Here is a 27,247-nt window from a genome sequence, read left to right on the forward strand (position 1 = left end):
ACCCGGGAGGCGAAGCTTGCAGTGAGCTGAGATCCGGCCACTGCACTCCAGCCCGGGTGACAGAGTGAGACTCCGTCTCAACAGAAAAAAAAAAAAAAAAAAAAAAAAAAAACCTGGCTTTCCTAATTCTTAGGAACCCCAAAACCGGCATCATCATCACCTGCATTGTTCCCACAAGGACACTGGGCTTGGAGCGGTTTATGCAATCACTAGGGGAGCAGAAGAGCAGCTGAGCTGGAGTCTCCAGCTCCAAAGGTCCAGCTCTTCTGCCCCACTGCCTCTCTGTAAAGGGCTCCTCACTTTGAATCCCTTGAACCCTACTGGGCACCAAACTGCCACTCAAACAACAAGCCAGAAACCTGGCCACAAGCCTCTGGTTTAACGTTTCCTAAAGCAGGGACTGTGCCCGATTCAGCAGCATCCAAAATTCAAAAGCCAAAGTCAAAGAAGAGTTCATTTCCTTTCAGTAATATCTAAAGTAGGATGGAAAATAAGCCTGCTGAAAAGCTGCCTCTTTTGCCAGGGCTAGAGAGAGAGGGGACGCCTCTCCTGCTGTCCCTGGTCAGATCAGGTGAAGGCCAAGGAAACTGATCTCTCACGGTAGGGGGAGGGGATGAAGGGCACAGGGACAACGAGGTACATGCAGTTGACTTAAAAGCAGGGAAAAAAACACAGAGGAATGTTTTGTGTGGGATCCTGAGATAGCAGGGGATGTGAGGACCAGAGGCTACCGCAGACCATTCACAGCCACCCAAGCGCTGCTTCTCCCAGGCTCCCGCTTACCTGAGCCAATGTAAAGATTCTTTTCAAAAAAGTCTCTGCTACCTGTAGTGTTTATTTAAGGATAAGATGACCCAACTTCCACTATATTTAGTGCATGAAAACCCACAGGTGTTTGACTCCAGGAACTGCTTGGGGTTGTGCTATTAGTTTTCTGAGTCGCCTCCCTTCTTGGTTTCATTGTTTCAGCATTGCAGGTGAGCTGGTTTCCCAAGTTCTGCAAAAGCCCTCCTGCACTCCCCCACCCTCCTCTCCAGCCTACAGGTAGTTTAAATGCCCCTAGAGTACACGGCTGCCTGGATAAGGCGTGGGGGAAACTGTGATGCTGTTTCCATTTCAATTCTAATTTAAAACGTCATGCCAACCACAATAGGCACCCTATTTTAACTTCATCAGTTGGCTTAATTTTCAATTTTAACTAATCAATTTAATCAGTGGCTTTGTCCTCCTCCTCATTTCTCTTCAAAGGCTTCTATTGGAAGGCAGGATATTTGCTCTCCTGTGCCTCTTCCATGTGCCACCCTGTAAAATACAGGACAAAGACAAAACAGCATACTGTGAAAGCACTGAGAGCTGGAGCCCCAGAGTCAGACCCCCCAGAGCCAGGTGCTGGCGGTGGCAGCTGTATGACGTTTAGAATTCCTCACCTGTAAACCTAATCATCCTATCTGAGAGTTGCTGGAAGATTAAATGCTAATGCCTAGCACGGGACCTGGTGCTCCATGAGCATTCCCCAAACATGTTAATGAGCCTACAATGGGTCCCCCCACACCTGATTCACAAAGGGAGGGTTGTCTGAGGAAAGCTGCTGGTTTGTCCAGGGAATTCCTTTCCTGGATAAGTGGAAACGGATCTATTACCAAGCAACTCAACACCTCTTAGGCCCTTGAGAGGGGGTGACATAAAAATTAATATTTGCAGGGCGATTTATGGTTTACAGAGTGTTTCAGGGTTGTAATAGTGGGGGAACCAGGCTTTGCCAAATCTTTGTTCACGGCCTCTGTCTCTTACAAGATATGTAACCTTGGGCAACTCAGAAGCACACTGAGCCTCTGGCTCCTGTGTACAGTGGAAACACTGCTACCAAGCCCACGTTTCTGAGGCCTGCAAGCTACGTATATGCATTGTGTACTTGGTCAACCGAAAGCCTTCGTCTAAAGCAAGGAGTTGTTACTCTGTTTTCTCATGGGTTTAGTTCCCAACAGGCCTCTTGAGCAAAACCTCATGCACTATCCATATGGAAGGGATGGATTGAAATGGTTGAAAACAGCCTGGCCGAAGTTGCTGTGGTGCTGCCCGTCTCCCTCTCTCTCTCTCCTGAACACTACAGCCTTGGATACCTTTTTCCCAGGGAAGCATCCGAAAGAAAGGCGGCGACTCCAGCTTCTCATGCCTTTCCCTTAGGGACATTTCTCATTTTCAGAAACTTTCTAAGTAAAAGGTGGCCCTGGGATGGCCTGCTGTGGTGAAAATGCCCCGAGTTGTGATCCAGTCATGGCCAGAACAGGTAGCCTGGGTAGCTCTGAGCTGGGTGAGGAATAGTATGAAACCAAGCCTCCTGATGTGTTCCAGCTCCCTGGATTCTGGGCAGCACTGACAGAAACCTGCTTGAGAGACTGATGACAGTCAGGGTCTGAGGAGTGGTTCATCGCCAGGGCAGCACATGCTTCTAGGTAGCACTTATCCCCAGGGAAGGACACAGTCCTGTGTTGCAGAAGGCATAGGGCCAGGAAGCAGGAAACCAGCACTGTGGCCCCAGCTCCAATGCCATCACTTCAGACAGGAAGTCACTTGACTCAGCTTTTAGGCAGGGGGCAGGGGTAGACCACTCAGCCCAGTCTGGGCACCACCCCTGACTTGCCTCTGACTCCACCTGCCGTAAGTGCATACGGAGCTGAAGGCCTCTGGAGAGGATGAAGCTCCACGCCAAGGTAAGGTGGCAGAGTGGCACCATCACACTGAGGTTCTGGCGGCTCAGAGGTCATGTGGGAAACCCCCACAAGTCCTGTTAATGCTCTCAGCATCTTCCAGCTGATACTAACCCCAGATTACAACCACGTACATTACTATCTCGCCCAGGCGACTACTCGGACAGTGAAGGAGAAAAAGAATCCCCGCTCATTGAGAAGTGTACTTCTGGAACCCTAGAGGTCCCGGGTGGCAACGACGGGAGCTTCATTCCAAGGCTAAGGAATGAACACTTGGAGATGGCATGAGAGGAATTCTACTAAAACACCAGAAGGGTAGGTCTGCCAGGAGGACTGGGTGGGTGGGGAGTTTGAAATAATACCGCTGAGTGTCAAGACTGCAACCCTTAGTACTGACCTTGCTCAGGGGCCAAGAGCTTGTGTTCAATTGTGTTAGTGTCCAGGACATGACGACTCATTCCAGGAAGCTGAGCACCAGCACATCCCACACAAGTTGTCCTGCGTATAAATATTGGTCTGGACAATGTCTGGGACTGAAATGGTTTCTGGCACCAAAAGGAGGCATTACAACACATTCAGGTAAATATCCAGGATTCAGCCTCTAAGTGGTTAGTGGCCCAAGGACAAGTCCTTCAGGGAAAAACCCATCCAGTTCAACATTTGAAGCACCAAATCTATGCCAGTTACATGAAAAGTGGGCAGAGAATGAAGCATGAAGGTGTCCACAATGTGGGTGAAGAGCTGATGCAACCCAGTAAGAATATGAATAGAAAGAGTAAGAAGGGGGAGGTGGCAGACGTAGAGCCTGGCAAGCCAGAGGAGGTGAGGATGGGGGTGACGTTTAGCTGAGATTTTAGAAGCCTGCTGGGGTCAGGTGCACAGAAGCAGCTATGTGCTCCAGAACTCCAAGTAGGCCAGCTTAGTAGAGTAGGTCAAAGGATAGGAAGGTAGACTGGGACTAGCTAGCTGTAAAGGGCTCCAGACATCTGCTCCTGTACAGTAGGGTCTTACACAGGTTCTAATGTATAGGAGGGGCCCAGGCACATCTGTTTTAGAAAGAGCCCTTGAAAGAGTCAAGACAAATAGAGACAAGACTCATGAAATAGTCCAAGCAAGAACTGAAGACAACCAAGAGGGCAGAGTCAAGGAACATTTCAGAAGGCACGCACAGTAAAAATGAGGAGGAAGAAGATCCTGGGGATGGCTGATGGGCAAACGTAAGATCAGAAAACTGCTCTTCAATGATCCCAATTCTTGTAGTGAAAAGAGAAGAATGTCACTCCAGCCTTCATGAACAGTTCTGGATCCAGACAGTGTCTAACTGATGTGAGTAGATGACTAGAACAGATGTAGTCCATCATAAAGCTAAAGAGGTCACTGACATCACGGATGTGGATGGGCAGAATGAAGGGAGGAGTGAAGAGGCAACATGGATAGTGTGAGCTGGCAGTCAGGGCTTAAGAGGAGCAAGGGTTACTCACTGGGTAAACATGCCAAAGGACTCATACCAGACTCCAGAGCATGTGCATCCTAGGCTGAAAGGTTTGAGGAGGAGCAGGGACAGGTGGAGGCAAGGGGATGAAGGATTTTACACAACCAAAGACATAAGCTTAATGAGGACAATTAGGAGAATGCCATAGGAGTTCAAAGAAATTCCACACAAGGGAGGCCACGGAAGGGGCAGGACTTGGGGTGGGCAGGGGTGGTTGTGAATTACATCAAAGGAATGAGGAGGAAGGTTGCTAACCAAAGTCTACAGCATCTCTTTATACCCTTCAAATATCGATTAATCACTCCAAGTATCACTTGTTCACTTCTAAACTTCTTTAAAAATGTGAAGAAACTACAGTCGTTGTACATATATGGCTGAAGTTGTTTTCTTTGCTGTTGTTGAAGTGGGCTAGAAGCTAAGGGGACTGAATTAAACAAGGTGCCAGCAAAGGCGGACTGCAAGACTCCACCTGCCGTGGGTATTAGCTGGAAGGCTGTGGTCAACAACCAAGGCTAGTTTATGTTAGCTGGGCTCCTTGAAAAAGAGCCCAAATATTAAGGGATTTGTGGTCTCCAAGGTAACCACACAACCCTCCCCCCAAAGAAAGCATCTGTCCTTCAGAGAAGTATCCAAGGCTGATGTTGACAGCTTCCTATCTCTATTCAATATGTTTCCTGAAACATAAAATAAATTCATCATTGAGGAGAAACAAATCAATGAGCATAAATGACAAGTTTTATTTACATTTTAAATATACTTTTATTTCTCAAACTCAAAGCTTTATCAAGTTCTAACACATTTGGCATTGACAAGTGATTTTATCTGCATCAAGTAAGGTTAGTGACTACTACCAAAGAGGAAACCCCAGACCTCCTAGGCACTGCTAAGAAATTAATATTTCAAAGGCTATGCAAATATAGAACAAAAAGCTTTCAATTTAGTCTAATGGGTATCTATTTTTCATCTATATTAATTTGGAAATAAGTTGCTACCTTAGGAAAATTACATTTTTATCCATTAAAATAAAATACCAGATAGGTTGAGTTTTTTTAAAAAACACCCACAGATCTGTATTTAGCTACTTCCTCTTTAGTAGATGGTCATCTCACCTTCCTATGCAAACACACACGAGAATTTGCACCAACTCTCACTAAGCCCAGGCAAAACTCCAAGCATTTTATTTAGCTTACACTTCAATTATTTTTTAAAAAGTGATAGGTAAACAAGATTTAGGCACTTGAACTACACACACACACACACACACACACACACACAGTCTTTTCTTTCCTGATCTTCACCTTAGAGTTCTCAACAATCCTGAAAAGTTGCCAGATCTTTAAAAATATCTCTCCTCAACACTGCCCCCCTGGCCCCACGACTTGGTCCTCTGATTTTAACTGGTTGAATTCGAGTATGTTCCAAAGTGAGTTGTGAAATTCTAGTCTCTGCAGGATTAGGGATGTGAATCTAACCTTGGAAACTGGATTGTTACAGAATCCACCCAGAAGGTTTTCCCTGACACAGAGCCCTGGTCCAACACGCAGGAAGGAATGGCCCCCATGAGTATCAGGGTCTCTTCTCACCATTGGATAACTACCTTGCTCTCTAAAAGAGGACATCTGAGCTAAGAATATAGCTGTATCCCAATACAAGGCACCAACCAGTACCAGAAAGTAAACTACAAAGGAGTTATTCCTAAAGTTAGGAAGCTGCTTTTGAGTGGCACCATTTCCCAAAGTCAACAAAGCAGTACTAGTTAAAATCTTAACGTACTATAAGGGTGACGGGTTAGTGGAGAGGTGAAGCTGAAGAATAAGCAGATTCAGGGCTTTAGCAATTTGATTATTCATGTGTCACCACAAAACACAAGTTCATACACAGCTCGCTGTGACTCAAACCCCAGTGAAAAATCAAACTGGAAAAAACTGAAATGCCAAACTACATCTGTAGCATCTATCAGGAACTAAGCATCATCTTCCTTACCCAACTCACCCCATCTGCCAGGTCCCACAGGTGTGGGCCATACCACATCCCATAGGCATCCCATCAGGAACTCTGACTGGAAGGCATTAGTAATAGAGTTCAGTTTCAGCATTGAAATTATTGAATGAGAAATAGTGTGTTACTGCCAAGGTAAGTTTTAACTGGGAGACTAGAGCTCAAGGTCAGGCATCCAGTGCGTCCCATTCTGCCAATGTGAGAGGAAAAGGTACTGTCTTCATCTCACTGATGCCTAACCTGACTCTAAGCAGCAGGCTAGGAGAACAGGTTGCAGACATGCCGAAACCATCAGAAAACAGTCAAACCAGAGTCCTGAAACAAACAAGAGACTGCTTAAATTTAGATCAGAACTTGCATGTGCACTTCAGTGCCCTCTGCTACTGCCAAGTTTCATGTTACTCAACACACACACACATACACACACACACAAAATAGGAACCACTGGACTCAGTATAAGTTCAGGGTACCTGGTGCTTGTGTGAGCATTAGGAAAGGCAGATTTCAGCTAGAATTTCCAGGGACCTGAAATTCAAGGTTACCTCGCCTATTCTGAGGCTGGCAAAAGGCTCATAGGGCAAATGGAGACATCACTAGCCCAGGGGTTGTGTTTTAAAAGTACAGCTTTGGTCAGTGAAGCTTTTAACCCTGAAAGCTCTTGAACACATGTCTATTCTCAAACTACAAAAAGATCTGAGCTGACTAAAAAGGTCAGGTGAAGGGACTCCGAGGCTACCATGGTGCAATGGTGGCAGACTGGGGACTGGGTCTTTCTTGCAACTTCTGTGCCTCCTTTCATCCTCAGAAGAGGACTATCACCAGACAGGGGGGAAAAAAAAAGCAGAAAGAACCCCAAGGACAAACTGGAAATGTAATTACTTGATGCAGATCTTATCTCCATCTGGTGCCTCATTACTCTGGTCCCCAAACCTTCTAGGTAGAAGAAATACTGATTTCTTTTAGGCAAGTGCTTCTGTTGGCGGCTTCATCACATTTCAAAGCTTTGGTGAAACACATCTGTCATTTTTGTGCAAACACATGCCATTTGACCACAATGGCAGCTTTTTAAGGTCATGAATGACCAGATAGTTTTCAAGTTGGGATCATTCTTCATCGGGGTTCACTCTTCATCACCCCACTCTTAACACTGAAGCACCCTGGGTCCCCTCAATTAGAACCGGCCTTGACTCAAAGCCGCTGAATTCAAATATAACTAAGGCTCGCAGCAAAACAGGAGCTGATTACACTAAGAAGCAGTTTCTAGTCACCTAATGCACCACAACATAGATACCAGCTAAGCCTTGAGTTTCAGTCATGTCTGATCCGCTTTTAAGAGGAACAAGATATCACATTCCAGAATAAACTTGAAAATATACTTTTAGAAAAAGGTAAACCACTCATTTTCTACTAAGCTCTTTTGCATTAGGATAACTTCATTGCTTAAAGCAAGGAGAAAACAATCACTCCGGGCTTTGGGTTTTTATAGCCAAAGGAAGGGAAGAAAAAAAAAAATTCAGGAGCATGAATTGGATTAAATCACTTTAGAACCCAAGCTGGCTGGCAATATTGAGTGTCTCTGCCCTAAAGTAATGCTAAGGGACCCCACAAAACATTTCAAAACACATAATCTCATCTAAATCTACCGGAAAAAGCCACAGTAGCCTAGAACTCTCTCATTTACTAAGCTTTCTTTCGACTAGAGATTAACACTGTTTTCCTTCTAAAGTGCAGAATATAAACAAGTCAAATCTACCAGAATAAGGAAGAGCATTCTCATTCACTCAATTCTTCCCAAATATACTGGAATGATTTCAAAGTGCCTTGGTAGCTCCAATGCACACAAAGCCAGACTTAATGCTAACCCCCTACCTTCCCCTTCACACACAGCACGAAGACAGCAGGTTAGATTCTAAAGCAGTTCCACAGGTCACTCAGTTCTACTGAAATTCCTGAATTGAGTTGCTGTCAAACACACCTGGAGAAGGAAGTTACTATTTTTGAAAAAAAAAAAACAAAAAGAACAAAAACAAAAAATAGCCAAAGTACTCCAGAAGAACAGCTGTGTCATATTTGGAATGTGACCAAAATGGGTTTCCAATTAAAACATGGGAAGACCCTCATGTCAGTTACCACAATGACTCTGGACTCAGCACAATCCTTAGTCTTAGGAAGAATAAAACAAAAGCCAGCCATGAAAGAGCTGATGAGGAAAAAAGAAAAAAAAAAAAAAGGCGGGCAGTCATTTAATAAGAATTCTTTAAAGAAAAAAATGAACATTCATGTTTCCTATTTACAATTATCCCCTTCCACTACCACCACCACAATTCTAATTAAACATTATGTTCTACATTTTATTTTGTTTTCAAGTTACATTTCAAGAAAAGGTCATTTTTTTTTCCCTCAGCAATATCTCGCAATTCCTCAGGATAGTACAGCATGTAAACCATAAACCACTTTTAACCAGATCTCAATTCTCCAGCTATTGGCTTTGGTTTATTGATGAATGACATTCTCCGCTCTGCTGACAGGGAATAAACATAAGCAATTCAGTCCCTTGAACAAAAATTAAGTCACAAGAGCACCCTCGTGTTTACCATTTTCTGCCTGACTAAAAATTGATACAAGAGAAGAGATTATCAGCACAACTTTCACGTAACTGCTGAGAATCCCAAGTGAGGGCCAACGCAGCCTACTCAGGCTCAAGTGAGAAAACAAGTAGCTTAGCACTTCTCACGCGCTGCCCAAATTCTCCCAATGTCGATTACTGCACAGAGCTCAATCCCCACGTGCTAACGTTGGGACGTGACATGTTAGTGTCTATCTTGGAAAGATGTGGCTAGGTCATGCTTCCTGTAGCATTTTCCAACGTGGCACTGTAATATGGGTCCTTTTAGGGTTGGCTCATGATACACTGTAGACCCATTCCAATGGGTACACAAAGAAAAAAAAAAAGCAGAATCAGAGCTGAGTTCCCCTTTAAAAGCCAAACACCTACATCTAGAAGGAGGCTCCCCTACCTGAGAGCCCTAGCCCTATTGGGGTTGCCATTGTGGAAACCCTCAGGTCTCAACGTTAGTTACAGGGCAGCCAGGTAGGGTAAGGCTGGCTGTAGGTAACTGGAGGATGGGCAACGTAGTAGTTGCTGAAGTTGCCATCACTGACATAAGGAGCCGGCTGGTAGTAACAGGTGACATTGGTTGCATTGGGGATGATGTTTTGTTCCGCCAGCACACGCAAGGCCAGGAGGGAGATGAGGTTCAGGGTCTGCCTGCGTTCATGCCCCATGAGACACACGGTGCTCTCGTTCACCACCCTGCGAAGGATCATGAGGTAGTCGTACTTGCTTCTCTCTTCTTCAGCAAAGTGGTTTTGAAGGTAGGTCTCCAACTTCCTCTGCTGTTCAAGGATGTCCGGGAAGTCGATGAAGAATCTGGAGCACATGTAGCGCTCTAGAGTTTTGATTTCTTCCTGGTCCGTGGGCCTGAAGTCCCGTACGAGAAGGTTGCTGTACTTGAGAAGTCCCCCGCCTCTGATTTCTTCTGGGTTCTTGGTGGCAATCAGTCTGTTCTGCAGATGGTCAAAAGCTTCCTCAAAGTCCCCGTACATGCTCTCCCCAATCACGGTGGGGTGGAAGTGCTCAGAGATGGGGTTATTAGAACAGTCATAGAAGAAAAGCAAAGAATCCAGGATGATTTGGAAAGAGTCCACACTGAACTCAAACTGACGCCGAATGGAGTCGACAAACTTCAGCTCCACGTTCTTTCCATTCTTGTTGGAGAGGGAGATCAGGCTCCAGCGGTCAGTGTCCGTGCAAACCTTCACTAGCTTCTGCACATATGCCTCCTTCAGAGTGACTGGACTGATTTTGAGCTTGTTCACACCCTCTGGCAGGAAGTTCAGAAGGGAACACAGAACCACATCTCTAACCAGCTGAAATTCTGCCTCTGTTGGAAGAGCCACATGGAAGATCAGGTCCAGGTCTTTGCAGCCCAAGCCATTGTCTTTGACCAAAACGTGGCCAGCTGCAGAGCCATTCAGCCGGACATCCTGCACTTTGATGCCTGCCTCTTCCAGCTGACTGCGGACGGTCTGGACGATGTCCTTCAGAGTTATCTCCAAGGTTGGAAAGTTGCCTCGTCCGTGGATAGGTACAACCTCAGTCAGGACCTCGTGCAGCCGGCTAACCTGATCCCAGTTGAGCACGCTGAAGGACATGCAGTCCCTGGTACAGCTGCTCTCCTCTGCCATCTTCGGGGGATGTTCTGGCTGGGGAAACTGAAAGTGAGGGGTGAGAAACAGAGTTAGGATTCGCTTCTCAGGGAAGTCATTATTTATTCTCTGAACATCTTCCTATAAAATGGTGACAAACAGCACTTACTGCTCAGTGTTGCTGTGAGGACTCAATGAGTTAAATATGGAAAAAACAGTGACTCCGCAGTGAAGGACAAAAACACACAAACTCATTCCATATTACTTTAGATTACTTCATAGTTTTGTTTTGTTTGGGGTTTTGTTGTTTTGCTTGTTTTTTCTGGGTGAGGGTGGAGTGTGCTGAGACAGAGTGTGTTTCGAATGTGCTGAAAACAGAATGTTAGCAAACCATATAGGACCGCAGAAGAATTAGTTACTTCTCCAGCTTTCTGGCTCCCTAACCACATCTCGACCTGTTTAACACCTAGGCTACAACACTCACACACAGAATATACAATACACACACACACACACACACGACTTCCTTCACTCCACAAGTAGATGGATTCTCAACTCTGGGCTACCATCTCACCAATAAGTGGGAGTCCAACCCCTTCTACTGGAATAAAGCATGTTCCTTTAGCAAAATTCTCATGTCCCTTTCATTTACAGGAGAAGTCTGTCCTAACAAGTACTTATCATCTAGGGTAGAAGCAAGGAGTTGTTTTTATGATGAAATTTTTAGTCAACAAAAGGTTAGGTCACCTATGTGGTGGAACCACTCTTCCTAGGAAGGATGCCTGACACAGGACATAGCCAACTTCCTCAGGGCAGTGTGTACCTTTAAGTGGACTCAGAAAAAAAAATAGTACCTTAAAGCTACCCGAGGAGAATAAAGTTGGCACTGAGTACTAGGAGAAAAACACCACTTCATCTGCTAGGACCACAAAATTTCCCAAGTAATTTTCAGCTACGTTATACTTATCAAAAAATAAAACACAATGGATCCCTGGAAATCCTAATATATACAAGCCAATACTCATATATTAAAATGTCAAGGTGCCTGTAGAGCCACGAGTTGCATATTTGCTAGATGGATGTAAAACCCAAAACAAAGAGTCAAGGTGCTGTCCTCAGATTTCACTGTGAACAGTTTTCCCACCCCCCTCCGCCTTTCTGACTTGCTAGACACACACAAAACCCATCCCAATGACTTCTGCAGTTTCATTGTTTGGAAGCTGCTGTGTCTGAATACACATCGGCATGCATTCTCCTAGGGTTCCAACATGGATTTCTGGCCTTGCACCAGTGCCAGGGATCCCCTATGATTGTTACTTGGTTGTCAGGGCATTGCTAGGTACATGAAGATGAGCTCTTCAGGCTCTTCCATCAAGAAGGTAGTGAAAATATGAGGTATCAATATGAGGCAGTGTGTGGTAGAGACAACTCTAGTAGTAGAAATAAAATGTAATATAAAAGTAGAAGAAAGGGTGTCCCTGGTTGGGGTGAACAGGAAGGCCACAGAGTTCACTTATAGAGAGGCGACACAAGCCAACAGAAAGAGAACATGAGCTCTTGGTTGGGGCCAAGAGGCAGAAAGCAGTGGGCTGAGTATGTGATCACAGCAGGATCTGCAGGACCTGTCTGGGGATGAGTGCTCTACTGCTTGCTACAGAGTACTCGTGGAGGGGAAGACAAAGTATCTCTGAACAGCATTAAAAAGTCCTAGGCTATCTAGATCATCTTACAAAGCACTCCTAGGTTATGGATTCCGAGCAAAATCTGTGATGAATAATGTTTACTGTGACTGGTATTTGGTTTCAAGGCAGATTTGAGATAGTAGATTTCTCTTTTTGCCATATCCTTTAAACACTTAGCAGTTCTTTGTGGTCTCCCATGATTAGCACACAGTACATTTGTGTCCACTGTATGTGCCACACCAGTTGTCCCCAACCTTTTTGGTATCAGGGACCAGTTTTGTGGAAGACAACTTGTTCATGGACGTGGAAGTGGGGGTTGAGAGTTGCAGCATGAACCTGTTCCTGTTTCACCCTCAGATCATCAGGCATTAGAGTCTCATTAGGTGGGCACAACCTAGATCCCTCACATGCTCAGTTCATACTAGGGTTCACACTCCCATAAGCATCTAAGGTGCTGCTGATCTGACAGGAGGCAGAACTGCGATGGTAATGCTTGCTCACCTGCCACTCATCTCCTGCTGTGCTGTCCAGTTCCTAACAGGCCATGGACTGGTACTGCCCCGTGGTCTGGGGGGTGGGGAACCCTGAGCTACACAATTAAGTTCAAATAATTACAGAAAGTTATGGTACTGGCTTTACTGTGACCACAGCTAGACTATGATTTGGTGGCATGGGTTTTATAGATTTCAGATATGTTGGTCCACCTAAAGAAATACAACTCACTTGCTACTGTCAATCACCTGTTATGCTTTCAAGGCTTATCTTTATGACACAGGCAGGAGAAGTCACACGGCAACCAGAGGCTGTAATGCAATCAGTACTTGAGACACAAGCAACAATTTTTTTTTAAATCTCCAGCCAGAACCTCAATAATGTTACAGAGGAGAATAACTGTAGGAATACATTCTGACTCAAGTCTTTTTTTTAAGGAGTTGTTCAAAAAGATGACTTATAGGATTAAAGTCAGGACTACGCCTATGCTAGAACCGTGGTTCTGAACATTAGAGGAGGGACATCTGAGACTGGTGATAGTCTGGAAACTATGAACCTTTTTTTTTGGTGGGGGGAAGTACACCGGGTTGAGAATTTTTATATATTTTAAAGTATGTGAACTTCTAGTAGACTCAAAGTTAGAATTTGTTTTAGACAGAATTTGTAAGGTTCATATGGTGGGAGAGGCAGAAATAGCCAGAAAACATTGTGAAAAATAGGAATGATACATACTAGCCTGTAACAGATATCACAAAACCACAATAATTGAAATGGCATGTTAATTGGCCCAAAAAGACAAATCAATGGAACAAAATTTTTTAAATCTAGAAATAAAATCAGATATGTAAAGGGATTTAGTATATAATTAAAGGAGGTATTTTAGAATAGTAAAGTGAAGAACAACATCTGGATGGTTATCTAAATTATCAAAAAGAAAAAAAATAAAAGGGGCTCCCTATTTCATGCCAAACTAAGATCTAGATTGGACAGATCAAAGACTGAATGTAAAAGCATGAAACTCTAAGAGTACTGAGGTGGAAATGCGTTTATACATACTTACACACAGTGGGTAGTTTGTTTTTTTTTTTTATAAGTCACGTAAAACCTAAAAGCCTCAAAAATGGCTATATTTGACTATATAATTCAAAAACACCATAAAGTCAGAAGGCAAAAGTCGGAAAAATATTTGTAACATTAGGCAAAGTACTCATTTCTTAATGAATAAGGAGCTTCAACAAATCAGAAATACCAGAAGAACCCCAACAGATAAGACACAAAAGACACAAAGTACATCTCAAACACATAATAGAGTCACAACCTTATTTAAGAGACAGGCAGATTAAAACCTCAACGTATCATTTTTATCTATCAAATGGGCGAAGATCAGTAAGTCTGATGTGTGGGAATCAGACTAGTATACTGCTTGTGGGCTGTCTCTGGACATAAGACACTTAATTTTAAGGAGATATACTCTTTGACATAGGGATTCTACTTCTACTTTGAATTTTATCCTCGGTATATTTGCAAGTATACACAAAATATTCATTGGAGAATTATTTATAAAGCTATAAGTATTCACCAATAGAAGATGGCTAAATGATCTGATGTGTTTATAAAACAACATAGAAATGCATGCAGTTGTTCCTACAGATTTAAGTATTCAGGGTTTGTTCTTGACAATTCAAGATGGCTGTTCTTTCTGTATGACTGTGAAATGCTCATCAAGACTCATTAATAGAAAAACAAGTTAATAGCAAAACTGTTAAAGTCTATGCTTACGCAAGCATATAAAGTCTCTGGAAACATACACAGGTAGTAGTTATTGCCAGTACCAAATACTTCCTCTAGTTTGGGAGAAGTAGATTCAAAGTTAGAAGAAGAAAATTTATTTTGTACCCCTTGAATTTGGAATCTATGTATGTATTAGCTGAAGAAAAATTAAAACCTTATGATCCATGTCCTAAAGCTTCTCCCTTAGGAGCTTTCTATTCCTCTGTTGCCTTATTTAACTTCTTCAGTTCCCGTTTTCCTCCCCTCCTCCCCTCTACATTCCGCATTCCCACATCCATGTACCAAAATTAAATACACTTGGAGGCTTCATCTCCAAGACATAAATGTTGATCTCTACAGATAAGGGGATGAACAGGGGAAGAGAGACTTTTTTCTCTAGAATGCCTTTCTGTCAAGTTTCTACTCATCCTTTTTAAAAGATGCTCATTTAAAAAACCCTCAAACTCTCTAAATCATGCAAATCCATCTCCTCTCATCTCATTCAATGTTTGTTAACCAAAAGAAATTTTTTTTTTTTTTTTTCAGTTTCACAGAATTGCTATTTCTCATTTCAAACATGGAGCTACCCTTGTGATACTGTTAAGTTGGTTACTGGCTACAGTTGCAAAAACTTTAACAAACACTTTTTTCAGAAATACATTATGCCTGTGGTTAGCATCTTCCATGCCAACTTCTTCTCATACATACATGAATACTGGAGTTAAATTCTGGGGGAGAAAGTCTGTATAAAAGCACAGTGTGGGACATGATGAATGCCAAGTCCATGGTGGAGTTTTTCACTTTCTCAATTTACCATGATTTACACAGAGAGGAGTTTAAGCCACTGGAGACACAAATTTAGGCTGAGTGCTTAGCTCATTAGAAGAGCATAAAATAAGTCACTTGTGCCTATTAGAAAGGGATTCTTCATCGTCCCTCACTCATCCAAACAATTTCAAATACCAAAAGTACATTTTTAAGTTACTTAGACAAACACTGGTATTACTAGAATAAATCCAAGTCATAGGCCCTCAGTGTTTAGATAACACATCAGTGCTTAGTCCAACAGTTTTTAGTTTTAATTAACCACGTTAAATCAACACTGATATAATCCCCACATAAAAGAATCACGTGGAACACACATTCCCAATTCATGAAAGGCCCTGGTTAAAGGCAAATTCTAGTTAGCAGAATTAACAAAATAGAGAACAAATTAATTTGAAGCCTAGTAAATTCAAACTAAAGTGTTTGATTTCCCTTTTACTGTTTGAGAAACAGATTAATTGTATTTGCACAGTAGAAATGGGGAAAGGTGGAAACCATAATTTGTTCCTACAGATTTGAGAATTCAGGTTTTGTTTTTGACAATTCAAGATGACCAACTATCTCAGGTACTTTTGAACTCTCTTTTCTTCTGTTATCTGACTGCAGTAAAGGTAGAATACACACACTGAAGGTGGGGGGGGGAGGGGGAAAGAGGTTTGCAGAGACAGCAGCAAAAAAACGAAAAGACAAACTAGGCCAGAAGGTTAAAACCAAGGTCCCTGAGAAAAAGTTTGATGTCTAATCATTTCCCATTGCTCAGGACAGAGCTGCTCAACGCAGATTGGTCTGAAAACCTACGTTTGAGCATTAAATAGAGGGGGGAAAAAAGCTATTTCTAGTCCTGCTTCATAGCTTATCTAGATCTCTGGACTAGACAGTGAACTGCAGAAACACAATGAAAGTGTGAGGAAACCTAGGTGGGCGAGCAGGAGAGGCAGGTGCACAAGCTGGAGGGGAGGTAACTGTGAGCATTTACAACATTGGCACGCAGGTCTTTGGTCAAAGCAAAACTAATTCTTATTTTGTGCCTGGCATTAGACATAGAAACTATCCACAAGGTTCCTGGTATGTGTGGAGACATACATCTATCAAGTTAAGGACTGCATATATCTTACGTCCAGGTCTGTGATCTTTAACATGAAAGCTATAGCAATGATTGTCTAGAAAATTTCAGGAAAATGCTCAGACTTGAACTAAGGCTCTCAGCTATTGATGGCTTTCAGCAGTCCAGAGGCAACTAAGCGTTACCTTCTTCTGACCCTCCTGAGGGTTTATGAATACAAAAGAAAATCAAACACATTTCAGCATTCCTTTGGTGACAAATTCTCTTTCACAGTTTCTGGATGTTACCTCAAATGTGTGGTTTTTCCCAGTAAAACTTTCTAACCCAGGGTAACAGCTGGAATCTTGGGCAATGGACCAAGCCTGGTGGCAGACTCCAAGAGAAGTGTGTACACGGAACAAAGACACCTGTGGGCCCTGGCTCCTGGCCAACAGGGGACCCGTGCACCTGTGGCTCTTCCCACACAGCTTCCACACAAACCACTCCGCCGTGTACAAGAGGACGCTTTAGACAAAAAGAGACCATTCCATTATATATGAAAACCTGGAGAATTTAAGCAGAAGTAAAAGTGGTGGCAATATACTTCATACTATCCTATCCCACTTCTTCCCTTAGCAAGAGTGAATGAGAACCACGACTCTGAGACTATTTCTTAGTCACTTGTGAAATGAAGGGTGTAGAGGTGTGTGTCGAAGCAAATGAAATAGTACTCAGTATGAGCCACTTCACATCAATTCCCATCTAATCCTCATAGGCACTCTAAGGAAGCTACAAATGTCCCTTTTTCACAAATTAAGTAATAAGGTTCAGAAAAGATTAAGCGAATTGACCCCAGGTCCTCAACTGCAAGACTAGTGTCTGGGAATTGGTGACTCCCTCCCACCAAGCTCAAGGTCTGCCATGGTGGATGGGAGGTGGACACAGAGTGACAAGCACATGTCACAACCCACATGTGCACTGGGATCACCAGTTCTCAAAGCCACTAAAGTGATCTTTTCTAAAACAGACGTTATTGGTCCTAACAAAAAAGGACACAGCAACCTTCTGTTCACTGAGTAACCGTGACACCTAATCTTTCCATTGCCCCATCCCCACCGTACGCACTGGAGATAACAAAAAGCTGGAGTCAGTCTTTACTCTCTCCTTTTGTGCAGATTCCAGTTAAGCAAAAGATGCCAGGTGGCTTAGAGGTGCTCCCCCCCACCCGGCCAGAGACACCAAGGAAGATAATATATTGCCACAGTGTGTGGGAAATCCCACTTCTCAGTAGGGGAGCACATCAATTGTTTCATAATATAAACGTCTAGTTCTGCCCACATCCTTTTCTCCGGCAGGTGCTAATACATGCAGAGCCCTCCAAGGGCTCTTCATGTAGCGGCAGCCACAGCCACGGCCAGGGGACACCAAATGCGACTAGATGTTTAGCCGGGTACCCTAACGAGCCACCAAACTATTTTACAACATGACAAATAGGCAGGAAAACAGTGCTTTCAGGGCTCTATCTGGATCAATCGTTTGATTCCTGTAACAACCCTATAAAAGATACCATTCCCCCTACTCCCCCACTTACAGATGGGAAAACTGGAGAACACAGAGGATGTGCAAATTGTAAACTGTTCAAGGATGCACTGCTGGTGAGTAGCAGGAAAGGAATTTAAGAGTCTTCCTAAAAGGTGGATAGCTTTGGTGGGGCAGGGAGCTTGAAGAAGAGCTGGTTGTGCTTAGGTGGTCAGAGGAAGGAAATGGCAGTAAGTAGAAAGAAAAGGAAGGAAGGTATAAAGATTTTTTTAAAATAAGATTCTAGAAAAGAAGTTTGGCTAGACCACTAAGGCCACCTGAGTGAGGGTAAGGCCACATGGCAAATTCTGAAAGCAACGGAGAAGCATTTAGAACTGAAGTATCTAACAGCTGTTAGCACAGAAACTCCAGGTTGGAGCCACCACAACTGAAAGTGATTAAGTGTAGAAATGCTAATCGTCATGCTGCTATTTGTTTTAAAGGAACAATGGCTGGGAGAGGAAGGCTTAGGATCCTAACTTCCCAGGGCGCTCCAAGATGCTGGCTACATTGCAGAGCAGTGGTTTTAGAGAAACCAAGTCCAGAAGACAGAGAGAACCCAAGAGTGGAAGGTGCTGGGACAATCGCCTTGCTGAACTAGTAACAAGAGGAAAAACTGATGGCACAGGAGGGAGATTATCAGGAATGGGCTGATCCTGATCCAGAAAACAAAGGCATGCGGCTTTGCTCGTGGAATAAAGGAACAACTACTGAGACTCGCTCTGATGGCTGGGAGATCAGAGTGTTGATAGGCTGATGAAGCAACAGAACAGGACACTAGCTACAGTCAAGATGGTAACCTTCTCTGATCAAAGAAGCCAATAACCCAACTGGAGCTACGGAGAAATGGTTGATAAATTTGCAGAAAGTGACCAGGACTTAAAGGGCCAGCCCAGGAAGGAGAGCTGGAACAAACAGCAGAAAGTCTGGAACCTACACAGGACCTCATGAATGCTGAACCTGAGACGGGACACTGTCACTTCCCCCACCCGCATGTAGTTTGACTCTTGAGATTCTTTCACCCATAAGAAAAGAGCCAGGCGCTTTGAATGACCAAGGACCTTGGTCATTTTGCTTGGCATGTGCAGCAGCAGATAATTGGGCAGAAAGGAGAAAAACCAGGGTCAACATGGATATGGCCTTCTGAAAAAAATAATCCTCCCCTACTCCTTGAATTCCTTGGGGGATGAAGGCCAGAAGTTATCTGGGAAGGGTTTGGAGGCAGTCTGAGGAAGCCTTTTGTCTGCCAGCTCCTCCCTAGGGCCTGACCCCCCAGTAAGGGAGGGAGCCACATTCTGGAGACTCCTCCACAGCCCCAAACACATGAAAGTTACAGATAACAGACACTCGAGTGTTTCACGTACATGGAAAAGGAGCTTAGATTATGAATGGCCTGAAGCAATAAAACCAGATAAAATAATGCTTTACTTTTTAAAAGGCCAATAAAATATATCCTATGCTCGCTATTTTTCCAAGACATTATTTTTACAGTTGCCCACTTAAATGCCCGCAACACATTCTACCTGAGTTCAAAGAAATAACTGCCCCAGGCCACAAAGCTGTGCCCAGAGAAAACATTTCTAAGTCAGTGACACAACAAACCCCACAATTGGTCTTTTCTCACTCTCAGCTCCATCACATCCAGCCAGAGTCTCATTCTGTTTTCTCAAGGTTATCATCATCCTCCAGCCATTTACCAATGATGTTTACTAGAGTCAAAAAATTTGGTTAGATTCCCACATGAGCTGTGGAAAGCAGCCCTGGACTGAAACCCAGGCAGGCCACAGAACCAGGCTGTGATCTTGGCTGTCTAAGGGGCCTCCATAAATTCTCACATCTCACTGAGAAGTGAGAAGCCAACACACAGTCTGAATGGTTATCACTGGGCTCCGTCCACAGACACCCACCAATGACAACTCCAAACAGAAAGCTCTTTCCCACCTTTGCAAATAGGATGCTTAAGCAAGTGTGGGTGGAAAGATAACACTGGAAGAACCAACGCTGTGGCCGCAAAACAGCAAACAGAATCAAAACACTGGCCCAGATATTACAACAGGGGATGCCACACAAGTTCAAGTGTTGAAAGGAATACTCTGACGTGGTTGCAAATGGAAATATTAACAAGGTCAGAACACAGACATCTTTAGATGGAAGCTGTGCATAAAAGCCTTGATTTTTTTCCAAGGTGTCAGCATGAAGTGCTACACACACAACTTGAAATGGAAATAATCCTTGTTGCTACTTGGTAACCACCTTCCCACCATCAACTGCTTTCTAAATCAAAGGTGTTACTGGTCTGAATTCATTTAAAGAGCTCCTCAAAGAGAGCCTGCCTTTCTGTTCTAGAGATTGCCTAGACTTGAGAAAAATGAGATGATTCCTACGGAGGAGACTGCTTACTCTAAGAATGACTCAGTTTACACGCAATCCACAGGGTTTAAGAGCTGACAGCCTCCCTCGGGGTTTCATCAAAGGCTGCTTCCACGGGCTACTTTACCATCTAACTCTCCAGCCTACAGCTTTAAACAGTTGTCCAAAAGGAAGACCTCAGTCAGTTAAAAGTCCTGTCTAATCACTAGCAGCTTCCCTGGCTGGGCCTTATCAGGAAAGGGACAAGCAACTTTTAGTTTCTCAAATGCCACCCTTATCATACGTTAGACCATAAACATACCCCGTTCACACGTGTCTAAGTGTGAGCTGACCTCCATTTCAGAGCAGATGCTAATGACGTGCACAGTTCCGTCCAGGTTTGGGTTTTGCATGGGTCCTTCCCTTAGGAGTTGGCATTCAAGTTGCAGGTTCCGGGCCTCCAGGTACTGCGCACAGCAGCAGCCCATGTTTAGCATTTATCAAGTAATTAATGTGCTGTCACTAGATAGCTCAAACACCTTTGACTCCAATGTTATTTCCTCTTGCAATTTCACTCAAATTTTAATTGTTGATAAAATTTAATTGTTGATAAACTGAGTCCTGGTCTCCTGCCAGTCTCAGAAGATTTTATCAGCAGTTCCTTGAAATTCTATTGCCTTATTATTATTCTCTAAGAAACTATAAAAAACAAGAGAATGGACACTGGGCTAGGAATCCAACATCACGTGTTTTAGTGTCAAGTCTGACGCACATGGTGAATGAATGTCAGTAAGTTAGCATAACCGACTTTCCTTTCACTCTTTCAAAAATGTGCATGCCTACTGTGTTTTGAGCACTGCTCCAGGAGCTTGTGATACCCTGGGAAGAAAGAGACAAAGATCCCTGGCCCTGTGGAGCTTATATCCTGCTTCATTTCTCCTTCCATAACTTTGGGTTGTTAACTCTTGCCTCCCACACATGCAGAATCAGAACTTGAGAGTGAAACATTTTTGCTGATGGTCTAGACTTATGCTGCCCAATAAAGTAGGCACCGCTGTAAGTGCAAAAACACACACTGGATATCAAGGATATGATAACAGGAATGTAAACTGTCTCATTTACATTTTTTATATTGACTACATACTGAAATGATGAAATTTGATATGGTAGATTAAATACACTTACTAAAATGAATTTCACTTTTCTTGGACACAGGGTCTCACCCTATTGCCAAGGCTGGAGTGCAGTGGTTCGATCACAGCTCACTGTAGCCTTGACCTCCTGGGCTCAAGCAATTCTCCTGCCTCAGCCTCCTGAGTAGCTGGGACCACAGGCATGTGGTCGCCACACTCAGCTAATTAAAAAAAACCTTTTTTTATATAGATGGGGTCTTGCTGTGTCATACAGGCTGGTCTTGAACTCCTGGACTCAAGGGATCACCTGCCTCAGCCTCCCAAAGTCCTGAGATGACAGGTGTGAGTCACTGCCCCTGGCCAAATTTCACCTACTTCTACTCTTTAATGCGACTACTAGGAAGTTAATAGTGTCTCTCATATTTTTACTGGAAAGCACTGATCTAATTTATTGTTCTTATTATAATGAAGAAGCTGAAGGCTGAAGAGGTAAAGGCTCTGCCAGGACCAGAGCCCAGGTCTCCCCTCAGCTAAAGTCAGCCTCAGAAGCAGAGGAGGTAAAAAAGATGACAAACAGCCTGGGCACAGGAGATAGCAGCAGTGCTAGCTCTAGCTGAGCTAGCTGTAAGCAAGCCTCTAGACACGTATCAGGCACTCGATGAGTATGCGTCATCTCTGCTTCTGGATCAGTCCTCTTTCTGCTACTGCTGCGCTGCAGTTATTCCACAGGAATGGCAACTGAAACTGCCCAAGTCCATACAGCACTGGCTGGCTGTGGAGATCCTAATGCCCATCTCTAACTACGACGAGCAGAGGGCAGTGATGGATAGAGTGTGTTTGGGGATCAGGGGCAGGCAGCCAGGCAAGGTGGAGGATTACCTCTTCTATCTTCGTAAGGGCTAAACAAGTTGAGAGACACTTATGGCAACATAAGAGGGTGTGGGCAGGTTCATGGATAATTTTCTTCTCAAAACGTTTTTATAGGAGGCTAAGTATGGTAACAGTATGGGACTTCGTGCTTACCCAATCAAAGATAAAATTTAAGAACTAGAAAAGAAGGTAGAAGGCAGAACTATAAGAAAGTGTTGGCCGGATGTGGTGGCTCACACCTGTAATCCCAGCACTTTGAGAGGCTGAGACAGGCAGATCACAAGGTCAAGAGATCAAGACCATCACGGCCAACATGGTGAAACCCCATCTCTACTAAAAATACAAAAAATTAGCTGGGTGTGGTGGCGTGCACCTATAGTCCCAGCTACTCGGGAGGCTGAGGCAGGAGAATCGCTTGAACCCATGAGGTAGAGGTTGCAGTGAGCAGAGATCGTGCCACTGCACTCCAGCCTGGCGATGGCGATAGAGACTCCATCTCAAAAAAACAAACAACAACAACAACAAAGTATTAATGAAGCGAGGTATGAAATGAGCGGGTCCTCAGATGGGATAAGTTCAGTCAGAAGCCCGTGGGAAGGGCCTGAAGCTGGATTCAACGTTTGGTGAGAAAGGAGTAGCATTCCTTTGTGCAGATATGAGTATCTGTTCTGTGAGGCAAAGAAGGGCAGCTAGGGAGACTCTGCCATGGGGGGCGGTCAAGAGTAAAGAGTCAGAAAGGCACGGTCTTGAAGAGGAGGCTCAGCTTCCAGAGGTGCAGGCAGTCCCTGTGCGCTTGGATGGAGTTCCAAATGCACAGACTGTAGAACTAGCCAGAGGCAGAGGAGGTGGACTCACTTACTGCCCTCATCAAGTTGCTGTCTACGGGCCCCTAAACCAGGTCAGTGATGACAGTGGGAAACAATAAAAAAGAGAAAGAATCAGCAGAACTAGCAACTGAGTGAAGAGAAAAGGCTGAGTGAGCCATGTGAGGCTGGTGTCAGGGAGGGTGGGAAGGATGGGAAGTGCTTAAGGGAGTGGGTCTGGAGCTCAGCTTGAGGAGTTTCAGCTGTCGGTCAATTAGCTAGTCACTGCCCCTCAGCTCCAAACCTATACCCCTGTGGCCTCTACTTAAAAGGACACAGCCATTGGCCTGCCTGCCTCAGTCCACCAGGAGAACACTCACTTCAAGTACACCTCCCTCTTTGCAACCCGCCAACTGAACATGTATCCAAATGACAGAACACCTTCTGTGTGCCAGGCCAGCTCTACAAGCAGGCACTGGGGAGTCAGCAGTGAGCACAGATCCCGCTTTCCAGCGCTCATATGCCAGTGGCTGAGGCTAATGAGAGAAATCGGAGTGCCTCAACTGTGTGATAAAGCCAGCCCAGCTCCTCTCGCATCCAGAGCTCTTCCAGAGGCATTTCCAAACACCATTGCCTTGGCGTCCTCAGCACCTGGCACTAACTACTGCCTAGGAAGAACTACTTACTGACTCAATCACGGTTATCCGAGAAATAAACAACACTCCATGCAGTTTTGTGACCAAGACTCCAAGACTTTAGTCTCAAGCTCCGAAACTAAAAAACATCCTACATGCAGAGAGTTGCTTAACATCAGCAATTTTTTTTTCATATTTTTTTTCCTGTTGTTCCAAGAAGTTTTCAAACAGTTCTAGAACAGACTGTAGGGGCCAGCTGTACAAAATCTATTAATTCTAAACAATTCTTAAGGTTTCCTTACCTAGTTGAGCTAGATAAAGATGCTTCCTCTAAACTATTTGAATTCCAAATGTAGGCTTCTTTATGAGGCCTGCAATGAAAGCGTAAAAACGTTTGAGAGATCTTACTGCTGAAAACGTCACAAGAAATCAGCAGTACTAATGTACTCAAGCAGCTTTAAACACATGAACATTTCTTTAAACACAGAGGTGTCTGCTTCATTATAATACAATTTTTGCCAATTTAATGTACTATAGTCAAGACATCAAGATGGCAAGAAGCATTTTCCTACAGTACCTTGTTTACCTCAATGACAACACAAAAAGCAACAGATCTTATCTAACCCAAGTAATGTTTTATTCCAAGTAACCTCACATTCCACATTACTCCTTAACTCCTAAACACACACACATGCACACAAAATAGCAGATACACGCAGAGACAGGTGTGAAACCAAGAAATCCCAAAACACAAGTTTAGCTTAACTCATGAAACTAGTTTTGGGCTTCCACGACTTCTCTCGGTAATACAAAAAAAAAAAAAAGATTCAACTCATCCACTGAGAGCCTTTGGGTTGCCATTCTTTAGTAGGTAATTCCATGAACACAACATTGATCGGAGACAAAAGATGAAGACAGGGTCCTGTGTACTTTAGCAGTAAAAACAAGTTTTTTAATAAAGTTTTTAAATTTTCTATCAAATGTGTCTGGTTAATGGTACTGTGAAAACACGTGCACTACCATCCACTTTTAAGTTATCTTTAATGCTGCGCTGTTCCTTGGACTTTCAGAAATATGAGGAATTCTGTTGTTTGACTGGCAGTGCAAGATGTGAATGATCTGCCTTGGCCTTGAACACAGGAGGACGTGGGCTGAATGTGTGCACTATGGGGAGATACGGCTGAGTGGGGACGGGCCTCTGGAACTCAGGAGATTTCAGTGCCTACCTGTGCTCACAGTAGAACAGAAGAAACCAGGTAGAGACAGCCACAGGTGCACAACTAAGTCATGCTCACCCTGCCAAGCAGGCCAAGAGCCAAATCCTTTCCTTCAGAGTTACATGAATTTAATCCCTGGATACAAGGTAGGTATTGTGGAAAAAAACAGCATAAGGAATATGGCTGTTAATTCTATGTGCTCACTAAAGTTGCTTATGAAATTAGGGACCTTTGTTTTGGTAACAATTTAGAGGCCTCCTGGCAGAGTTTTGTTTTTTTTTAAACTTTGTTATGGGAGCACACCCATCCTCCCACGCGCCGCCCCGCAAGGCTACCTGAACAATTATATACAATATACCAAAATCTTCCTCAAAACTCTTTATTGGGAATATATGTACTCTAACGCTATGGGTATACCTTAAGAGAAAAAGTTTGTTATCTGAAATAAACTAAGCTTGACTCCAGAGATCATTTTCCATCTTCACAAACAAGAATGTCAAAGGACAGAACCCCTGCAGCCCAGCTCAGAGGTTTCCCTAAAAGCCCAGAGAAAAGTCAGCATTCTTTACTCCCCATCCCCCTCCCCCTTTAACACTGCAGGGCCTAACGTGGCTGGTCTCACACCCTCAATGATACCCTTGGGGATTTAAGACAGTAAAATTCTGGGTAAGCTCTCCTACCACTCTTGCGGCTGCCCAACTTACTTCCTGCCTCACTTCCTTGCCAAGTTACTCACGTTGAAATGTTGCTGTCGCCAACAACGGTCACCCTCCTTCCTGCAGGCAGAGGGCAGCTGAGCCAGCCAGGAGTGTACTTTGGGAGGATCTAATCACCCTAACTGGGCTGGTTCAGTCTCCTAACCCACCTACAAAGTAACCTGAAGACCAAGTTGTCACAATACGAATAATTATGCACGTAGTATTTATAAAAGCTTTCTTACTATAAGCGCTTTTAAGCACTTCATTTGTATGCACTTTATATCTCCGTAAGAAAACAAATGTTAAAAAGGAAGCAGGCCCCGACTTAATTAAGCCAGGGAACTTGTTAGAGCCCTACAAACGCCTACCTCCGGACAAAAAAAAGGGTGAAGCGGAAGGCAGCTGACACTATCCCTCCCGCAGGGTCCAGCCCCAACAGTGGGTTCTCCAGAAGCTCGCCAGGCATTCATTTCTCCAGGGGAACGCCCTTACTTGGAGGTAGCGCTGCTTGGTTTTCTCGCCCGCCGGCGTTGAGCTCAGGTGTGCAGGCTACCAACCAGTATTCTTCAGATAAGTCACCCTCCTCTGAGGCTCGCCTCCCACCCTGCTCCTTCCTGCCTCGCGACCAGTGCGAAGGGAGTCCCCGAACTGCGATACCTCCCGGGGCAGCCGCACCGCTATCCGTCCGAGTCGACCCTCTCGCCGTGGCTTTTCACCTACGCAGTAAGCAAGTTTCATTTTCAAAAGGGGAGGAAGCAGGTTTCACAGACACCGCATTCCCGAGAAGTTTCCGAGAGACGCGCAGCGCACAAGCACTGGCTTGGATCCCTTTGCTGCTCATGGTGTCCACAGTCGAGTGTGAGTGCATTAAACTTAAGGATCTCCGTCCTTCTCCTTAAAACCCAGGACTTGGCAATGAGCCTAGGAAGCGCCCCTCCCCTCCCCAACCAGATCCAAGCCCCGGACCGCTGCGTCTCCAACTGCGCCTAGTGAAACCGCCGAATTCGAATTCGCACTCCGCGGGCCGGCGGAGGTGTGCGCGCCAGCGGGAGCGTCGGGACGAGCCCGAGGGACTGCAAGCCAGGAAGCGGGGCAGGGGCGTCGGGGGGCGTTGTCTGATCCAGGTAGGAGGGGAGACGCAGATCACACAATCTTGGGACGCCCTGCCTGCGCCCAGCCAGGGCGCAGCCCGCAGGACGCGCGGAGCAGGAGCTCGCTGGAGTTTGCCAAGCCCCAGGTCTCTGCAAAGCTGTAGTTCCCTCTCGGAGCGTCTCTTCTGGCCCTCTGGGACCGCTGTGTCAGGGGCGGGGGTCCTCGAGGGAGCAGGTGGGGAAAGGAGCACCGGGTCTCGGCACCTGTCCGCAGCTCCCTTCGGGTCCGCCTGCCCCCTACCAGGCTGGGCAAAGACCTGAGCACCGCTTGCGGGGGGCGGACCCCCGCCAGAGCAGAGCTCGCGGCTCACTGGGGCTGCCGCCGCATCCCCGCACCTTTAGAGAAGGGGATCGTGGACTCACCTGGGCGATGAAAGAGGAGGCAACAGAGGCAGGTCCTTGGCGTGGGCAGGCCCCAGCAGGAGCAGCGCGACCTCTACAGCCCCCAGGCAGCGGCACCGAGTGAGCCGCGGCGCCGCCGCCCCCTCCGTTCTTATACAGTGGGACCACGCCCCCGTCCCCGCCCCTGAGCCGCCCTCCCGGGGGGAGCCAGGGGCGGGGCGGGGCGGAACCAGTCCTCTCGGGACCCTTCCGC

General features: G+C 44.9%; 1 protein-coding gene across 2 annotated transcripts; it reads right to left on the bottom strand.

Moving 5' to 3' along the window:
• Positions 1–4,944: 4,944 nt before the first annotated feature.
• FAM46C (family with sequence similarity 46, member C) lies at positions 4,945–27,235 on the bottom strand. 2 transcript variants are annotated; one of them, XM_011933062.1, is made up of 2 exons: positions 27,016–27,235; positions 4,945–10,473 (listed from the first exon to the last, which is right to left on the bottom strand). In XM_011933062.1, exon 2 carries the CDS (start codon positions 10,444–10,446, stop codon positions 9,271–9,273), a length of 1,176 nt encoding a protein of 391 aa, XP_011788452.1. In that variant the 5' UTR covers positions 10,447–10,473; positions 27,016–27,235; the 3' UTR covers positions 4,945–9,270. The 2 variants fall into 2 exon arrangements, with proteins under 2 accessions (XP_011788452.1, XP_011788451.1); XM_011933061.1 differs by lacking the exon at positions 27,016–27,235 and adding an exon at positions 26,177–26,370.
• Positions 27,236–27,247: the final 12 nt, after the last annotated feature.

Source organism: Colobus angolensis, unplaced genomic scaffold (genome assembly GCF_000951035.1).
Source record: "Colobus angolensis palliatus isolate OR3802 unplaced genomic scaffold, Cang.pa_1.0 Scaffold124, whole genome shotgun sequence".
Taxonomy (NCBI): domain Eukaryota; kingdom Metazoa; phylum Chordata; class Mammalia; order Primates; family Cercopithecidae; genus Colobus; species Colobus angolensis.